At 40.3% G+C, this 21176-nt stretch overlaps 2 protein-coding genes across 2 annotated transcripts; both read left to right on the forward strand.

The window, feature by feature from the left end:
* Window positions 1-1872: 1872 nt before the first annotated feature.
* Window positions 1873-3447, forward strand: LOC124271141 (sex peptide receptor-like). The gene has a single exon (XM_046706206.1). It carries the CDS (start codon window positions 2178-2180, stop codon window positions 3444-3446), a length of 1269 nt encoding a protein of 422 aa, XP_046562162.1. The 5' UTR covers window positions 1873-2177; the 3' UTR covers window position 3447.
* Window positions 3448-11982: 8535 nt separating this feature from the next.
* LOC124271142 (sex peptide receptor-like) lies at window positions 11983-13726 on the forward strand. The gene has a single exon (XM_046706207.1). It carries the CDS (start codon window positions 12006-12008, stop codon window positions 13164-13166), a length of 1161 nt encoding a protein of 386 aa, XP_046562163.1. The 5' UTR covers window positions 11983-12005; the 3' UTR covers window positions 13167-13726.
* The last annotated feature ends 7450 nt before the right edge of the window (window positions 13727-21176 follow it).

Consider the following 21176-nt stretch of genomic DNA (forward strand, 5'->3'; position numbering starts at 1 on the left):
CTGAGTTTGAATCCTTATGTGTCTACACAGGTTTGATAAATTTAGATTTTAAATTTTTGTATGCACAGTTTCTTTATGTACGTAGTATATATAACCAACCGTCGAGACATAAATTCTGTATGCTACTTCGCACAGAAAATATTGACTTGTTGTTTAAGGTAGCCCTTGTGTTGTACCACATACTTATGTTGAGAGAAAAAATGTATATTGTGAATGGATGTTCCTATAACTCGCGTATTTACAGGTTGCGCATAAATGCACTGTTATTATTGTACACATGTACTATTGGCCTCAGGGCCACATATACAAATAAATATGTCTGTCTGTCTGTCTGTCTGTCTGTCTGTCTGTCTGTCTGTCTGTCTGTCTGTCTGTCTGTTGTTACATACATGCAATATGCCGGAACTTCATTATTAATACATGTGCATCTACTGGTGTGCGATCGTGTGTGTGTGCGTGCGTGCATGCGTACGTCGAATAGCTGCCCACTACAAGAGCTAATAACTCTTTAGTAACTACAATGATTTATCGCCACCGGTTGCGTGGTAGTACACTAGTCAGTGAATATGTATTGTTGTACCCCTTTCGTGCAATACAGCACAGCAATATCACAGGCGTGTGAGCCCCAAAATGGGCTTTGAACCCATGAACAGAAACGAACCAGGGCCTTCGGTATGACGAGAACGCGTAACCGCTGGGCTATCCGATAACGTATGATTTTATGCAGGTTGTATCCCGATCATTGTACCACGTGCTTTTAGATCCTAAACATAAACGTGTTCCTTAAAATGTTGTCGTAAACAAAAATGCAATGAAAATAATACAATATTAATTAAATAAACTGTGTATTCTGTTTAGAGGCAAGAATTTATGGATGTCAACTTCTTTATTTTGAAGAACACAACAAACAAGTTGACATCCATAAATTCTTGCTTTTATGTGTATAACTTCTAAATGCCGTTCAAAGACTCTATTGTGTTAAGGACTTAAACAAATTCTTAAACATGCCTTGTATACTCATGCCAAAAATGGTTGTAACCCCCTCCCCACCCCAACCCAACACACACCTCACACCCACAACCCACACCCCCTCTCCAATTAAAAATATTGAAGGGGTGACAACCATTATTGGCATGAGTATATGTGTGTGTATTCTAAACACAATAACACAGTGTATTTAGAACAAAATCTGTAAATCCACATCGCTTCGAGTTTGGTTAGAAGCATAAATGAACGAGCGAGATTGATACTTAAGCCTGTGCTTCACGCTGTAACGAGGCTGCAAGTACAGTGTGTTCATGGCGTTTGTTATTGATGTTTATCCAATAACAAGGAGCAAACAGAAATCAGCAAATGATTCATGACTAGAGAAAATCTTTTTATGCGTGGCCGATAATGTTTGATGTTCTGTTCTGTGTAAATGGGAAGATAAATTGAAGAGTTACTTCACTTACACATATAACTGATCGCGTTTTGGGGTTGTTTTTTGTTTTTTATAACACCATGGCCACTTTTACAGATACGCAGGATCGCTTAAATTAAATGTCCGGAGTTGAGTCCCTTAGTTAAATCTTAAGACGCTTAGTCCCTGAATATATACAAGTTTGATAGTAACAAAGAGTTAATTGGCAAGGCTCCCACGGCATCGTGTATTTCGTATATCATCATCATCATCATCATCATCATCATCAAAACGGATGAGTGTTTTCATTTTCCCATCTCTATTTACTATCTAGCAACTGTAAGAACAAGAACTGCCTTACACAAATGGTGATATATGTCAAACATGTTATGTATATTTCTTGACGTGTATGCTTTGCTGTTTAACAAAGACGGGGCTAATTTCCTTGTGCTATATGCTTTCAGATGACTGCGTTTGGCCGATTACTCCAGTTTCTAGGAACACACCTTCAAGAACAACAGAGGAATTAACCAGCTGAGCCCAGTAATAACCCGTGTTTTTGTGTATGTGAGCGGTGGTTAACCCCCACCGTACAAGAGAAGTGGTTATTTAATTTGACGCACGACAGATATCACAGCTATTGTAGAGACTCATACAGCTGACAACTACGACCAAGGTATGTGCTGTCTGTTAACAATTAAAAAGAGCAGTTATCTTCTCTTCATCAACTGGATGTTATAAAGGTTCATCGTCAACGTATACACCAATACCAAACATGAGGGATCATTATAGTTTCTGTGTCAAACGTGTAGCTTCGCTGATGGGGGGCACGGTTGTGGATGAAAAAGTGTCCTCACTGATCCAACGTGTGTGCCTCAACGTCAGCAATATTTTGAACGTCACCCGACGTTACAGTCTCATGGATCTTGAAGAAGAGGCCCCCGTGGATCTAGCTGTGCCCCTCATGGGATATGCTGCCCCTGCGGTCGTCTTCCTGACGCTGGTGTTGAATGCTGTCGTTGTCGTCGTTCTCACTCGACGGCGACTCAGGTCGCCCACAAACGTCATACTCGTCTCCATCGCCGTGTGTGATACATTCACTGCATTGTTCTCATTACCGGGATATATGTATACGTACACTTACGAAGGTTACCGGAATTACCCGAGTATGGGCTGGTGTTATGTGTTGACCTACCTGTGCCGGTTTACCCCACAAGTTCTCCACACAGTGTCACTGTGGTTGACAGCCTTACTGGCTTTCCAACGTTACGTAGGCGTTAATCAAATGATGTGCAGAGCTTGGATCAGTCGTTATAAAGGCGTGGCTTTGTCTATCGTGTTTTTGACCATATTTTCCTTCACATCCCACTGTTTTCAACTCTTTCTAGTCTTAAAACCTGTAACCGTAATAGGAAAAGAATTATTCACCCCTACAGGCATTCAAATCTCAAACACCTGTTACAGACATTTAGCTGTTATAAAAAACGTGGACTATTTTTCGTATGTGTATACATGGGTGAGACTAACCCTCGCTCAGGTTCTACCCTGTTGTCTTCTACTGGTGTTTAACCTCTGTCTCATCAGGGCTACATACAGAAGCTATACATACAGGCGACGCCTTGTTGTTGGACACAAGCTTTCCGAATCCTCTGACACGAAAAACACGATCCGGATTTCGTTAATGCTGCTTCTTGTGACGTGTTGCACGTGCATTTTTGAAATGTTCGTTGACATCAATCTGGTTTTAAATTTCGCCCAAATTTATTCAAAACGATTTTTGGTTTCCCCAGACACATTAGGCAGGCTTCTCCTTGTCAGTAACTCCACAATCATCTTTTCGTTTCCTTTCAACTTCTTCTTTTACTTCGCGTTCAGCACCAACTTTCGGGTCGTGATCTTGTCATGCGTTAAACCGAAGCTCAAGCGGAAACTCACGCCCAACAGAGTGACACCGGGTGTTGATGGGCGCAGTACACATCATTTCAGCCTAACACATCTTCAGGGAATCAGAAACAATAACGGATATGCCGGAAGTGTTCTATGAATACCCAGTATGACAAATATGAAACATGTTCTTGTGACAAGTTGAACACTTTATATACTGTGGTTTCAGCAGTACGAACGTTTCACTATCCGAACGTTTTTTTTAAAAAACCAAAGTGTTCGTATTAACGAGGTCTGACTGTACATATCTATATATATATATATATATGTTACAGTCAGATTGTGAAATACGGTCAGCCATTCAACTATCCCTACTGCTCGTTCTCTTTCCGTGGGTTAACCTGGACATTCTCTCTGTGTGACTTTATGTGCAGTGATACTGCAGTGTTGGACAGGCAATGTATTTTGATTTTTCGCACGATCTTTCCCATGTATCCGACTAAGACACGTGTTTCGTGTTTCTGAGAATCGGGACCACAAAATACGTTTTGGCGATCGGTTTCGTGCATCACGAACATTGGCAATCGTCATCAAGCACATTTACATCAAATTTGATGGAAACGTCCAAAACCTATTTATATAGCTAATAGCGAAATGGCTGATCCTCTTAGTCATTTCCTGAAATGTCTGATTTCACAATCTGATTGTAACATATACAAGGAGTGGTAGCTTCATGGCCGGAAATGCATAAGGATGTACTCTATAATAATCCGTGTTGTGCAAACAATTGCTGTTACAAACTTGCTCCAAAGATGTACTGATGTCCATCAGTAAGTGTCCATGCATAGAGTCAAAAGTAAGGACCGCCAACTATAAGTAAGGCCCCAAACCGTAAGTACGAGAACCTGAACCATAAATTAGAACCCCCAAACCATAGATAGGGGCCCGTACCAAAGGCAAGGGCCCCGTATTATAACTAATGGCCCCGAACCATAGGTAAGGACTTACGAAGCGTAAGGGCCCTCAAACTATACTACCCATCAAAAGTTTAGACTCACTTAAAGCACTCACTATATGTTATGTATATGTATGTGGTTACATCGAAGATGAATTTCTCCACCAACTTGGGGGAACCAACTGAAAACCTTATGCAGATGAATTGCACAAGGATGATGCTTCAAATTGCGAAAGGCATGAGCAAATGTCGTGCATGTGAACAGATTCGTTTTGGTGTAAAGTTTTGTTAAGAATTCGCCAATTTTCACAGATTTTAATCATTTACTGAACTCATGACAATAATCTTTTCAATGTTACGAATATGTTTTACAATACACCAGTTCATAACTAAACAGTACCTTTAAACAGTATGGAATATTTTGCAAAAAGCTAGTTTAGAACAGTGGACAAGTAAGTGGCTACATTTACACTAGTGAGTCTAAACTTTTGATGGGTAGTATATAAATAAGGGAGCCGGGCCGTAAATAAGGGTTAGGTAAGGGTGTCTCAAGCATACGTAAGGGCCGAGAATCAAACGTAAGGGAATCTGTTGGTTCCAATGTTCAACCCAGCGTAGTTTGTTGCTGAAATCTTCCAACCCTGGTCAGTGATTCTGATTCTGTTTACTTGCCATTCGTGTGTGCCTGTAATGTTGCAATTGTCGACTGTTAAAGAATTACTGTGCTCCGTAATTATTTCCAATCAAGGTGATACAGAGAGTTTCGTTAGTTCAAATCTGACATTTCTCCATGTAGCCCATGCTATCATCAGCTGGAAGATCATTTTTCATCATACACATTTAACCGTAAGTCAAATAGTGGCGGTGTGTGGTCCTCTGTGCAGAGCTCAGGTCACAATTAGTTGAAGTTCAGCAACGTTGGGCGCGGATGGGTGTCCTCGGATGGGTGACGGTGTTGACTCCTGAGAGTTTCTGGGACTTTAGTCCTGCCCCATAACGAAGCACATGTGATACATGTGGTCTCACCTTAGGCAAGTGAGTGTGTTCAAAATTGCCTCTGTAAACTTGGGTACGATGGTAGTCTGAGTTTGAACCTTGAGCGCCTGACAGGCGACCGGTTGTATTCTCCAAAGGGAGTGTTCTGTACTCGTTGACCAGGGGTAATATGTCAGCGCTTGGAGCATGCGATGTGCATGGATAAATTCGCAATATAAATGAACTATTATCATCAGAAATAGAAATTTTAGGAATGACACAAATCAAACTCTCTGTTTGTCACACGCACCTACATCTGACCCAAGCCTCGTATTCTGTAACATTAGTGTTTCAAATAGTCTCTTAGACAACAGTGATGCTGAATTAAGTGTTGAATATAGTGAATCGGTTGTGATATTGTTTACATGTTTAACTTCTGTTCATAGCTGATAAATCATTTATGTTGTTGATATTATTATTCAAGGACGAGATTGTTATTGTTATTTGAAAGGACACCAGTCGCCGTGCCGCGGAGGGCTAATGCAATTTGTCCGTTGTGTTTGTCAGATCACAACTTCCTTCTTGTAATGACATGTTCATATATATGTAATTTTGTATTCTTTTAACAATACAACTTTGATGGTTTATAAAATCTTACACTCAGTTGATATGAGTTATACAAAGTATGTGGTTGTGTCCTGTATATGCCATGACATGTGATCATAATATTGTTGAATAAAAATACAGGCTGCTGTATTCGTCAGATTTCTTAGATATTTATATACATCTTTGAAAGTATGAGTTGGCTCTGAGCATCCACGGCCTCTATATCGTCCAGATTCGCATTTTGATCAACCTTCGCACTAACCCGAGAATCCGTTCCTTTGGTACCCGTCAAGATCCGGGTTAGAATTGATCTTCAGCAAATAAAGCTTGTCGTAAGAGGCGACTAACGGGAACGGGTGGCCAGGCTGGTTGACTTGGTTGACAACTATCATCGTATCCGAATGGCGTAGATCGATGCTCATGCTGTGGATCACTTGATTGTCTGGTCCAGACTCGAATATTTACAGACCGCCGCCATAACAGCTGGAATATTGCTGAGTGCAGCGGTAAACAACAAACAAACACACATTTCTGTGGTTCTCGCAATCTCAGATTACCCGCCCCTTATTCCAGTTTGCCAATTTGATTGGCTTCTCCACCAGGTCTGACTTAACAATCAAACCAGCCTCAGTTTTGACCTGGCAATATGAACAACGTGGCGGACAGTCCTACTAACGATGGTCAAGTAATGTAAAGTATGTCTTCGTGACCATTAAAACCGGTGGTGGTTCTGGTTTTGTAAGTAGTTAGACAATAACTAACGAGTTACGGGGAATGACAGAATATCTTTCCCGAGTTATATTAATAACTTAATTATGATTCCCCGTCACGAGTTGGTTATGTATTTATTACCCATATCAGTTTTCAATCTGAAAAACGATACAATGAAAACAGCATTCTCTACAAGGAACCCCGCGATGTGGGGGAATCCCCATATCCCTACGCGTTGATTGGCTGTTATATTTTCTGCAACAGCCAATCAACGTTCACCAAATGGTGTAAACCCCCAAGACACTTACAGGAAAAATACTACCCTGTGTCCTCCGTCGTATATGGGCAATAATTCAAGTTACCTCCCTGTCCAATCGTCTTTCTATCATTTCGACGTTTGATTGGTCAGCAAAGTGTTAAGAACCACTAAACTTTGTTTTTGGTTACTCTTTTAACCATTACATATGAAAGATTTGTGGTTAGTCTTATGCGGAACACCAAATTTATTCTTTAAAAACTTGTGGTTAATTCCGAGCGATTAAAAGTGGCCAAAAAGTCGCCTGCTTCCCTCTCGCACGCCAACGAAACCACAGACAGGTTACGTAACTCTGTCGCCAGAGCACTGCAGTGACGTCATATGAGGAACGATTTTCAGTTAGTTGTATAGAAAGTGTGTAGCACGCTCATCATTTTGATGATCTCTCTCGACATGAACGACGACATGCCGAATCGTTGCTTTGTCGTCAATTGCTCCTAGGGGTCGGGTGATGGTGTCACCATGCACAGATTTCCACAGGACCCCGCAGTTCGTGCTAAATAGGTAATGTTTGTGAGTGCGAAGCGAGCGTTGTGGAAGCCTGAAACGATATCTTACTTGTGTTCAGATCGCTTCACGGAAGTTAAAGAATCAAAACTACTTACTAGTTATAGTAAAATATGTATATGATTGATGACCATAAAGATTTTCCATAACACATCTTGTAACATAACGATTTCTTCCTCGGAAGTGAGGTTGTGGTCGAAGTAACAATAATATTGTAAGTACATGTAGTATTATATTGACACCCACCTCGCTGCCAGGAGAGAAATTGTTATGTTATACGCTATGTCATGCAAATCCTATTAGCCATCAATAAAATACATATTTTACTACCAGTAGAAAGTAGTTTTGATTTTGTAACTCGGTGAAAACAAACCTAAATAGCATTTATCCACAGACTGGCGGATGTTCCCGACAGGGCGCCGCCATTTTTGAAAATCGTAAAGTCTGTTAGAATTAATGAGATTATAGTTTGTTTTCATCAAGTTAGAAAATCAAAACTACTTTCTACTCGTAGTTAAATATGTATTGGAATCATAACCAAAAGGATTTTGCATGACACAACTTATAACATAACGATTTCTTCCACGGAAGCGAGGTGGGGGTCGAAGTCACAATACTGCGCGATAAATTTCTTGCTACATTCACATGGTTAATGTCCACTCACCAGTATGTAGATACTAGTCAATGTGCGTCTTTATATTTGGTCTTATAATCCTAATTAGTTTATTATCATACTTTTATGCATTTTGAAACTAAATAAAAAGCTGACGATCTGCTGATACTTATAGTGAATTTATAACAGAACTGTAATATCTAGACATTTTATAGTTTGCCAATGTGAATCATAATTCGCACACACACCCTAGTGTATGTTGTCTGTCTCATTACACTTCACGGCGAAAACAATGATTCTGTTGAATGCTACGACAAATGAATAAAAACAAAATGCAAATATTAAAATTAAAACAGATTAAAGTTATAGGAACAATATCAGGCCATTACCTTGTTTGAGGAATGTATCCATCAATATCCACAAAACTGTTCCAAATGATGTGTCTTTTAACAGTTTAATATACGAAAAAGTGATAAATCTTTTCAGGTATTGGTGTATAGTCTCATTGGTCACCCAAGATAGCACACCTGGCAACTCATTGCATAATGTCCGCCTTTCATGAAAAACAGTAATTTAGTTAGCCAATAATGGGCAATCAATCAATGTATTGCCGGTTAATCCTTTGAAAGAAGGACGTTGTTTTTACGCAGACACCGACACGGCAGAGTGTATTCAGTATAGATTAGTAAATCTACATACATAAACACTACCTTTTGACAATTCCGCTGTGTAAGATAAAAGTAATTAATCAATCAGCGTGTTATCGGTTAATCCTTTGATCGATGTTTATAATGTTGAATATTTACTCCAGACACAAGAAATGCCAAATGGGAACCTTTGTCGGGTAATCTAAGTGTGTTACCACTAATTATACCTGTTATAAATTCATTAACTGACCATCAAGTGAATGATGACAAATAACATGTGTAGGTTTAAACCACCTAACACGGGTTACAACAAGGGAGTATTAATTGCTGTATTGCATGTGAAAACTTATCGGCCGACACTGTTTTGAGAATACAAACAGATTTTTACATGACATGATTAAATATCGAGGTAAAAAAAACACAGAAATGGGATCAATTTGGATCAGTCATTATACAAATAGGGCCTAACGACACCAATCAATTGTGACAGAAGCGTCTATGAAAACAAGTTGTAACTCGGAAACTAGGCAAAGCAGGAGACAAAATTAAATGCCAGTAGATTGTGAGAACATATAGCTTTCATTTTCCACAACAATTGTCACGATTTCAGGTTTATACAAGCCTGTAAACAAGACAATTTACCCCCCTAAAATGTAGATGAATTCTGCATCGGCCCTCAAAGCTATTCCTCATATGACGTCACAGAGTCGCGCCGCTCTGATTGGTTGAAATTTCGTTCGCGGGTGAGAATTGTGCACTGTTGTCAAAAAGGTCGATTTAAGTCAATTAAAGGTCGAAATGTGTAGTTTTAATGACGGGGTTTCATTTATAACGATGCAAGTTAGTGATTTATGTATTTTTACCCCCTAGGGTTTATGTGACCTTTAACGAAAACCAAGGGCGGGTAATTTGCAATCGCAGGAACCACCGAATTGAGCCAAGGAATAGTGTACACGACGCTCCTCCCTGTAAGTTTTTTAACACATTTCAGTGTTATAACTTATCCCTTTAGTGTTATGTGTTTTGGAGAAGGTTTACCAAAATGCACGCCCTGGGGATGTAGAGGATGAGCAGCCACTGCAAAGTGTGAAACATGCTGATCGATGGCGGCAGGTTGTGGGTTGGATGTTGTGTAACGCCGCACTCAGCAATATTCCAGCTATATGTCGGCGGTCTGTACATTTATCGAGTCTGGACCGGACTATCCAGTGATCAACAGCACGAACATCGATCTACGCAATTGGAATACAATGACATGTGTCAACCAACTCAGCGAGCCTGACCACCCGATCCCGTTAGTCGCCTCTTACGACAAGCATGGGTTACTGAAGACTAATTCTAACCCGGACCTTCACGGGTCTTGTGATGGTAGGTGGTTTACAGGGATGCTTCACATGGTGTACCTTGATACCACATTGATCAATACTGTAGTGTCTGCATCCTCACTAATCTGATAGACGTGTACAAGTCTCTGAAGTAATAATGAATAGCTTAAAAGATAATTTCTAAAAAATAAAAATAACAGACTGGCGTCCCCCCGTATCTGAACTTGCCTTTTTAAAGGATAGAATTACTATACATCCACGGGCTTAGCATTCAGTAGCCTTGGAACAAGGCTAACTGTCTAAGTGCGTGTCTTGATACCCGCTCAACCTATAGGTGTGTATCAGTGTAGACGAGCTGATGCATCTGGAGGTATGATGGACATAATTGATGCTGCGTTTACACCAGGCAACGATTAGGCCACGATGGCCACGATTCTGATTTTTTTTTTTTTAAATCGCAACTCAGGTTAGAAAGCGTGAGAGATCGCAGATCCAAATCGTGGTGATCGCAAGAGATCTCCATGATCGTGAGGCATCTTTATAATCGTGGCAAAATATTAAACATGTTTAATATTTTGCCACGATCATGCCGATTTTTCACCTATCGTTTCAGAACATACTACTGCGTATAGTCCGTTTGACTTCATTTGAGACCGATGAATTGATCACTAACACAAAATCTAATAAATGCAACAAAGTCAAACTTTGCACAGTCACATAAAATCGACTGACCAACTCTGATGATTTGTCTCATAATTTTGGACACCCGAATAAAAACGTCATTATTTTGTTGTCACTTTTCGCTATTTCTCAAGACGGAGGACCACTTGCTGGTAGAACAGTGTGCGAGTTGTTCGTGTGAAATTCGCACACACTTGTTGATTACCTGGCTCCAGAGTAACTCATGCTGTCCGAGAATCGTGTCACAATCGTGTTGAATCGCCCTTCTTTGTCTAAACAGCAGGCAACAAAAGGTAGTAGACCATTATGAACGTCTCAAAACGTAAGAAATCGCAACATATCGTATAACTCAAATCGTGATGATGGTAAAAAGTCGCTACAGATCGTCAAATATTCGTAGCAGATCTTCATTGAAGTATAACTGATCGGATATCCAATCGTAAAATTGCGTATCAGATCCTATCAGAGCGCATGAAACCGTAAAAGAGCGTCAAGAAAGGGAAAAATATACAAAACGTTCCAACGTGGACCATGAAGATCTACTACGATATTTGATTCGCGTCGGATCGGCATAATCGTAGCCTAATCGTGGCCTAGTAGTGTAAACGCAGCATGACGCATGTCAGTTCTTTTCAACACATTGCGTGAAGCAAACCTGTAGTAACAACTTGATACAAGTAAGGTGAGCAGATACGTATACATATAATACGAGATAATGTGGAGCTGTTACAACTTATATCAACTGCTGTCCTGTGACCTAATCTCATATCAAATGCAGTGAACGAGTGACACTGTTGAGGTGTACTGCAGCTATGTCGCGGCTTGTCACCTTCTTTCAGTGTGGATAAAGGCTTAGATGTTTTTCCTGTTTAGAGCAACCCCCGGGTAAACCAAGAAACAGTGAGGGAGAAAGGGAGAAAATTCTATCACTTTCACTATCTGGGAGGAAGTTGACGGCATGGAGACGGCGTGGGTCCTATCATTTTCAAGATCATTGATAACGAAGCTAAGTGGTAATGTGGGAGTGTTTTTAATCATGACAACAACTACGATACTATTTTGTAACAATAAAACATAACCTGGTTTCCCGATATATAGAAATGCCCGTAGTATGTGTGGTATCTATAGCACTTGATGGTCCTGACACCACTTCAAAAATCTGTTACAATTTGTGAACCTTTCTCTAAGTGGCGCTATCCGTGTGCGGAAAGGTGCAGTGATGTGATTCAGAGATTTCTTTGAATAGGCAACCCGGAACAACGGTCAAACGTCTCCCCGTTGTCTCTCAGGGAAGAAGTGACATTACTGTTTCCTGCACGTCAAGCATGAGTAACCAATGTAGCGCTGGCACGAAGAGGAGACTCAGTGTCGAGCAGCACGGAGATGAAGAAGGAGCCAAAATTACTGGTTAACTGTGTTTTTCAAAATGGCAGCCAAATCCGAAAAGAATCACTTAATTACTCTCTTATGGATCTTGAAGAAGAGGCCCCCGTGGATCTAGCTGTGCCCCTCATGGGATATGCTGCCCCTGTGGTCGTCTTCCTGACGCTGGTGTTGAATGCTGTCGTGGTCGTCGTTCTCACTCGACGGCGACTCAGGTCGCCCACAAACGTCATACTCGTCTCCATCGCTGTCTGTGATACATTCACTGCATTGTTCTCATTACCGGGATATATGTATACCTACACGTACGAAGGTTACCGGAATTACCCGAGTATGGAATGGTGTTATGTTTTGATTTACGTATGCCGGTTTATTCCACAAGTTCTCCATACAGTGTCAGTGTGGATGACAGCAGTACTGGCATTTCAACGTTACGTAGGCGTCACTGAAATGATGTGCAGAGCTTGGATCAGCCGTTATAAAGGCGTGGCTCTGTCTATCGTGGTTCTAACTATACTATCGTTCATATCTCACTGTTTTCAGCTTGTTGTAGTTCCAAGACCATTGATTCTGGTCTGTGAAGGTTGTGATGTAATAGTCTCAAACACGTGCTATTTGCACACAGATAACGATATATATGTCACAAGAATAGACACGCTGCTGAGACTGATATTGGCCCAGTTGATGCCGTGTTTCCTTCTCCTGGGCTTCAATATCTGCATCATCAGATCAACGTACAAGAGCCATAGATACATGCAGCGCTTGGTGGCCGGACATAAGCCGTCCGAATACATAGACACAAGCAAAACAATCCGGATCTCGTTCATGCTTCTTCTCGTGACGTGTTGCACGTGGATATTCGAGATGTTTGTCAACTTAAATCTTGTCTTGGATTACACCCAAAATTTAGTGTCGCCGGATACCCTGAGTGGCCTCGTTCTTATATGCAATTTTACAACACTTCTTTCGTTTCCTCTCAATTTCTTCATTTACTTCACCTTCAATTGTAACTTCCGGAGCGTGTTATTGTCCTGTGTGAAAACGAGACTGAAGCGGGAGATCGCTCCTAGAAAAGTAACAGCTGGTTGTGATGGAGTTACGTATACATATGACATCTCTCTTCTCCATCTGCAGAAGAAAAAAAGTGTATCTGATACATGAAAAACTGTGAATAGGATTACCGGAACATTAAAGTGGTATTAGGAAACGGACAAAATGGTATATTCGATTGAGATGAGTTGCGTCCCTTAACCTGCCAGGGTCCGCTGCACGTTGATTCTTAGGTTCGCCTCGATAATCATCCTAGATATGCACTATCACTCAGCTTGCAGGTTTGACCAAACTAGTCAACGACCTGGGACTTGACTTGAGAGTTAGAGTGGGCGAGTGGGTTTATTGTTACGCCGCTTTTTAGCAATATTCCAGTAATATCACGGCGGCGGACATAAAAAAATGTGCTTCATACATAGTACCCATGTGGGGAATCGAACCCGGGCCATCGACGTGACGAGCGAACGTTTTAACCACTAGGCTACCCCACCGCCCCCGAGAGTGAGAAGTTGGGAGTACTAAGGAAGGATATATACGCACTCAGTGTACCCAGCGGGACCCAGTGAACTCTGACCTGACAACAGATATTTAGGTGACGCCCTATATAACTGATGGTTTGTGACAACCGTATTCCTTGATAGCTGAGTCACACACAAACGCGATTTGAGAGAGAGAGAGTTATAGCTAGTTTCAAAAATATTTATTTTTCTTCAGATTCTTTGAAATTATATGTTTTTGACAATTCTGTTGTCATTTATTGAATGTCTGATTCTGTATGTGGTTGTGCTCTGTGTCATTTTACTTTTCGCTCCATGTTGCAAATAAATATTTTGTCCATGTTTTACAATCCGTTTCGCGTTGGAGTTAGGTCCCCAGGAATAATGTTCGTTCGATTATTAAATTAACCTCAGTTACGTCTCCTAGTATCACACTATCTCAATGTCTATGGCATTAGGCTTCCCTCCAGATAATTACTGAATAACTCATGAGACATCCCTAAAAGGGAACCAAACTATCCTTTATTTAAACACGATATATGATATATAACAAATACACCACCGGCGAGTCTGCACGAAGGGCAGACAACTGTATGTTCGATTCCCTACCAACAACCGTTAAAGGGTTGTACGTGACGTAACGTGTCACTGGGTGTGATCGATTATTAAAATGTGAGTGACATTCAGCCGAGGTTACCACATTTGTGGCAACCAGGGTCGACTAGATTCAACCTGAGTGAACCAGTTTTAACCTGGAATCGAAACGGACGCCAGCAGAAGGAGGTTTGTTTTTTTGTTGAGTGTGTTTTCAGTCTGCACTTCACTTGACTTTACGCTAGAAAGTATGACTGTAGACTGTTAGGTATTATTAGTTTGTTGTTTAACGCCGTACTCAGCAATATTTCAGCTATTCTATTCCAAAAAGAAACGCATAACCCAGAAAACTGTTGCGAAAATGTTGTATTTTTAAACATGTATAACTCGTCCACAAAGGGTTTTGTACATGAATTTTTACATCAGTTTAGAAGAGGTAATGTCTATACAACCAAGTGGATAATTTTAGTTAACTGAGACGTTGAGCGTGATGCGACGACGTAGCACGGTCCCGACGTCGGGTCTCCTGGCTCTCAGTCCAATCGCTCTCAACCTGTTCCGTACCGTTTGACCGGATATCCTCCGAAGTCCAGGCACCCTGGCTGCTGTGCTCTCATCCGTGGCAGTACGATCACGTAAAGTGTAGTACCCAGATGTACCGATCTTGGGCTGCAGTTGTGACTCGAGGTCTGTCTGTACGGGGACGGTCATTTCTTATACCCGTTTGGTTGTAACGAGCTGCAAACCGTGATATCGTGCTCAGACTAACATTCAAACGCCTGGCACCAGAAGACTGATAATCTCCAGCGTGCATTCTTTCAATGGCGATGTTGCGTGTCGCAGCGTCAAGACGTGGCGTAGTGATTTAACCTTAAAACTTCATCAAAACGAATGTCGATTTCCGAAAGTAATCTGGATTTTTATTGCCAGACAGTGCATGCTCTTTGCTGCACAATTTCAAGTGGAAGGTGATTTCTGTTGTGTTGTGGCAATGCCTTTTTAATCCTTGTAAGAAATCTCATCTCAATCAACATTTTCAGGTAAAGTCGATTTTTGACTTGTACAATTGTGTAAAATCATGTTATCAACACTTTTGTTACATAATTTGACGATTGTTTGAGCACAATACATATGCGTTTCTTTTTTGGAATAGTATATATGGCGGCGGTCTGTAAATAATAGAGTCTGGTCCAGACAATCCTGTGATCAACATCATGAGCATCGATCTGCGCAAGTGAGATACGATGACATGTATCAACCAAGTCATGAATGAATTTATTTCAGTATTATTCTGTAAGTAGGCCATCGGCCCATGTACAATGAATGAATTTATTTTCATAGGATACAAAAGGATATCATTTTAGACAAGGCAATATACAATGTTACACATTATTTACACACATTTGATCTGATCACGAGGGCATGCTTAATAAACTGCACAGTTTTAAGAAGAATACTGGTATTATTACATAGCATTAATTTTTTAAACTTAATGATAGTTGGACATTGATCAAAATTTGGTAAATATATACTACATAACCTTACATATGCATCACAGACAAAAAGAAAATGTAATTCATCCTCTGGGACATTACTGTTACACATTTTACATATTGTTGAGGCATAACTATCATCTTTTCGTCTTACATTACACAGAAGGGGTAGGTGATGAAGTCTAAGTAAACATAAATATCGTCTATATTCTTTAAAATGTACATTTGAGACATAAAACTCTACATCTAATAAAGATTTAATGGTCTTGTAGTAAGCTAAATGCGATGATTCATTAATTCTACTCAATATGCTTTGCCCCTTTACATCAATAAGCCTCTGTTTGAACATGGATATAAAATGATTAATATTGCCAACATCATGACTAAACCACACAAATCCAAACCCGTTGATGTTTAACAAACTTTTTACATATGATGCCCAAGTATATCTACCAGCTGCGTCGAGATTTTTCATCAAAATATAGCATTGTTTAGGATACCTGTCTTCAGACATATGAAGTAATATACACCAGTAACGTACACATTTAACATAATAATCAACACTTATACAATATCTACCACAATCTGCTAATATAGCATTGCTAGAAACATGTTTACCTACGCCAAGAACATATTTACAGAAATTTGTATGAAATTTGTTAATTAACTGTCGTTCTTGATAACCCCACACTTCTGCACCATAAAGTAAAATTGGCTTCACTTTGGTATCAAAGAGCTTAAAAAGAATATTAACTGGAATATTTGGATATATGTAGATTAACTTCTTTATAGAAAATAATGCCTTGTTTGCTTTGGTCGATAGTGTCTCTGTACATTTAGTCCATGACAGACGTGTAGAGAAGAGAATTCCAAGATAGTTGTAATATGTAGAGGTTTTTTAACTGTGCTCCTTGAAGAAACCATTTTTCATAGTGACGTAATCTACCTCCGTTTCGAAAAACCAATATCTCTGTTTTATCCATGTTAACTTGTATGGGTTACTGAGGACCAATTCTAACCCGGATCTTCACTGGTTAGATATAAGATTAAACGGAGCCAGCAGAAGCAACATGAAAGAAAGGGGGTATTTGTTATAGTGTACAACCATGGAAGGTAAACAGGTGGTACACTGCTTGATAAATCTGCCATTATTATACAGTCCCCGGATTAGACTCAATCTTAAAAATACTACACTCTGTACTTAACTGAGAAAGTGAATCCCAAATATAACATGTTACATTTGACTACTTTCTAACTAACGCCGCCATAACATGAGCAAAGCTGTAATACTGATTATAAAGTATCGACATGTAAATCTAAAATGGGCAGTGAAAGTGCCCTGGCACATATCAGAATGCATGTACACTGTCGATACCTAGTTATTCCGATTAATTAAAATGTTCTAATTCGTGAATGAATAAATACATAGAGAATACTGAACGATGTCCCGTGTAATACTATATTATTGAAACTAGTGAATGGTTTGGTATCTAACGAGCGAAAGCGAGTAGATACCAATACCATTCACGAGTTTAACAAATATGGTATCACACGGGGCATCGTGTAGTATTTTACTTATTACTCACCCAACATTAGCAAAATAATATCTAAGAATTCAACTTACAGAACGAGTGCATTACGCCGTCATAACAGGGGTCACGCGTAGGAATACATTTCAGTAATGATTGTCAATATTAGTCTATTTAATTTAATTTTTTTAAATAAACAAGGACTTTATTTTATTACAAAAAAATATGTAGATGTAGCTATGTACAAAATGTTTTAAATAAAAAACATCTGAAATATCGCGACTTCGATATGTGTTGTGAATGACAGATGACATTTTGTTTGGATCACGTTACTTTGGTCATGTGACCGAGTGCAAGTAGTTCCGGCAGCACGCGATGCTATCACACAATGTGTAATAGCATTGTAGATCTACTAAACAGGGATATCTTCAACGGGTGAGTAATAAATAAACTTAACTACCTTCAACGATGGCGTCACGCGGAGGTTGCAAACCAGAGTACTGCTGCCTTGTGATTCAATTGGTAAGGGCAACCATGACGTGTTAAAACCGACAGGGTATTTTAGTAGACTTGCATTATAGAATCGGTGTGTCTAAAAGCGCACGCACGCGCGTACACACACGTACACGTGCAAGTATGTCGCTACATGGGCCCAATAATCGTGGCGTTTTAACTCATTTGACCTTACAATACATCAAATATAACAAAACTCGTTAATACGTTAAGTGAGCTGCAGTACCTCCTTGGATGATGACAGGTCGTCAGTCATGTACAAACGTATTGGTCACTACAAGGCACTTTGTACGAAATCCTACCCAGCCTTCAGTTTGAAGAGAAACACGATAATCCGTCGTCCACGCCGTGGTGTTATTTAGAGACGTGATCATGAAATCTTTCCCTTCATGCATAGTGGAGCACTGCTACGTCACAGAACCGAGTGGGACGCAATATCAATACAGCTAATTGATGGTTGAAATCGAAACCGACAATGGTGACGCTGGCAAAGGTTGTTGGCGTCGAACAAATCATTAATGTCGGTTGAGGTTTGGGACCTTGCATAACATTCACTGTGTTAGTGAAATGTCACTTCGATCATTTGGAATTATGTTACCCTCGTGGGTGAGGTTATTTCATGGAAGAGTTTCAACACGGAGGATCGAGCTAAGGACAGAACGACACGATATACATACGGGCAGAATTCGTTAGATTTTATATTTTACAAAAATAATTTTCAAATAAGAGCGACAAAATCCTTTCCACTTCAATGAGAAATCTATGCTAAAGTCGATAGTGGGTAGTAATTTCGACTAAACCATGAGCCTGTGTGTATGAATCACTATATCAAAATACTGTTCGCGAAATCATGAACGAATCCTGCAGTTGATCACATACTGAATATCCATCAACAGAGCATAGTTTGAACATGTCTGAATTTGATTTTGTCATTCGTCAAGGGGAAAGATAACATTCCTGGTAATGATCGGATAGGTCGTCACTACTAGAAGAGTAGAACCAACAAATTCTCTAATGAAGTCATGGACTTTAGACTAGCACTTAGCCTCTTAATAGATATAATGTTGATTGTAACAAATAAACCCTTTTAAATAGAAAAGTACTGTGCAGGACAGACTATCGTGGGCTTCTGTGGTCCGAAATTACGGCACCCGTGAAGATCAGGGTTAAAATTGGTCTTCAGCAACCCATGCTTGTCGTAAGAGGCGACTAACGGAATCGGGTGGTCAGGCTCGCTGACTTGGTTGACACATGTAATCGTATTCCAATTGCGTAGATCGATCCTCTTACTCTGGACATTTCAGGCGACTAATTCTCGCAGGCGTAGCATTCCTTAAAATGCTGAAGTATGTATTACAGCACGGCCAGAAGTGGCAGACCCGTGCTTCCTTGGCCTGGCACCTCGTTAAACCCCATGTGCTTGCCTCAGGTTGGAGGGGGAGGAACATGTGTGCCACTGCCCTGAGCCGTGATCGCCAGACGCACAATGCCCACAACGCACTGTTATTGCGCTTGATATATGTATAGGTGTGTGATAACAAGCTAACGTTTCTGGAACATACTGCTGTATATATTCCTACCCGCAATCAAAGGGGTTAAAACTAAATACTTCACACAGAAAAAACATCGCCGGATATATAGTGGACATTCACAGGACTGGGGCGCCGCAACAATTTAAGCTGAGTCACGCCTGACTGTACGGATTCGCCAGTGTTATGATCACTGGTCTATCCGAACCATTTCATGTGAGTTACGTAACTATGACTTTACACCACGAACATTCAGTTGAGACTACCTTCTGAAGCTGAAATCCGCGTTAGTTAGACTAAAATCACCCATGGGGTTATTCACAAGCTTCATAATCACGGTCATATGAAACTGCCACTGAAGCGACGCTGCCGAAGGAATGGAATAAAAGTGCCTCATGGGAATAACCTCTACAAACGATCGCATTAAGAACCTGATCTTCATGACATTTATATCAAATGACGAGCTACTGATCAGCCACATTGTCTCTCAGTATCGTCCTTAACTACAAAAAAGCTTTTTGACATACACGCAAACACAAACACGATAACTACATGCTTAAAAGTGGTTAACAATGATCTGAACGATTCAGTGTATTCAGCAAACAAAATGGATTTTGATCTCATTTAATTTCTTGCAGTCATTCTTGCAACAGGTATACAGTCGATTTGTGCAGCGCTATCAGTAGGGTTCCTGAACAGACATGGTGATCCATCTCGGAAGGAAACGTGCTTGACGAAGTGTCCTTAAAGTGAACATCATTGGCGTTTCATTGCAAATACCGTAAAGTTTCAAAAGGCCAATCCCTCCTTCATTACGGCTGACGGCGTTCTGCACCATCAAACACCGAACATCAGAAAGTACATCCATTAAGTTATTTGCACGATGAGCACGATGTCTGCTACGTTTAAGCCGCCTAAGATTTCAGGTGGAACACATCCTCGGCAATGTGTGCTTGTATGGGGTGGGGTGGTATTTTAATGGATCGGGTGGTCATGCTGGACCACTTAGCCGGTTGCCAGTCATCGTACTTGACTGAGTGTACCGTTCACTGTGATATAAATCACTCAGACTCATTGTCGCCCTGTCTTGATTGATATTTACACGTCTGTCATTTAGTTGTAATATTAGGGGACTCCAGCCTTACACAAAACAAGAAACTGAACGAGATTTAATGATCTGACCGAGAATTTACGGTACTTTATGTGTGTGACGCAGTAACCAACTTTTCAAAGTCAGTGACGTAAATGACACCCCCTTCAATTCCTCTCAAAGTCACAGCTGAATGACATGCACAGAATATTACTTTTGCACTTTATCAAACAATGGGCATGATATATCCATCTTTATATCTATAACGCAGATATTAACCTCTTGTCCTGTTACCTTCTTTAATATCAATCACCAGTAGCATTCTTTGGGAACTATGTATTCTGTCAGAGAGAATGCAAACCTGATTTATGTCAAGGGAAATCCAGGGTAGAATAGATCCTCCCTACAAACAAGAAATACACAAAAATCACATGGAAAAACATCTGCCCATTTTCACCCGTTTGTTCCAGGTAATCCAGAAATGGTTGTCTCCAAATGGAGATTAAGTGACTAAGGCAGGCTTGTCTGAGCAGGACATTTTATGACTGGTTAGAATCTGACATGACAGAATCTCACACTTGTTTCCTAGATGCACGGGAGGCATCTTGCAACAAAGTCAGAATGATGCTTGTGATATCCTCACTTGTTTACTCACAGAATAACAGGGTTATTTGTTTGGATGTCTCTCTTAATTTATTCTTCTTCAATACAGGCTCAAAACGCAACTATGGCGACCCCTGAAACGAGGACAATGTCTCCTGTTTCATTGAGGTGTCTCTCTATAGGCTTCAGGACATAACCCAAGGTATCCAATCTTACATGCAAAAATCAGGTTGTTACAATGCACTCCTTCCTATTTCAATGGACCGCCTCCAT

The sequence above is a fragment of the Haliotis rubra genome, unplaced genomic scaffold (assembly GCF_003918875.1).
Source record: "Haliotis rubra isolate DU_JTF1 unplaced genomic scaffold, ASM391887v1 Scf158, whole genome shotgun sequence".
Lineage (NCBI taxonomy): Eukaryota > Metazoa > Mollusca > Gastropoda > Lepetellida > Haliotidae > Haliotis > Haliotis rubra.

Excerpts from the sequence above, each read along its gene's own strand:
- LOC124271141 (XM_046706206.1), top strand. The coding sequence starts at position 2,178 with ATGAGGGATCATTATAGTTTCTGTGTCAAACGTGTAGCTTCGCTGATG.
- LOC124271142 (XM_046706207.1), top strand. The coding sequence starts at position 12,006 with ATGAAGAAGGAGCCAAAATTACTGGTTAACTGTGTTTTTCAAAATGGC.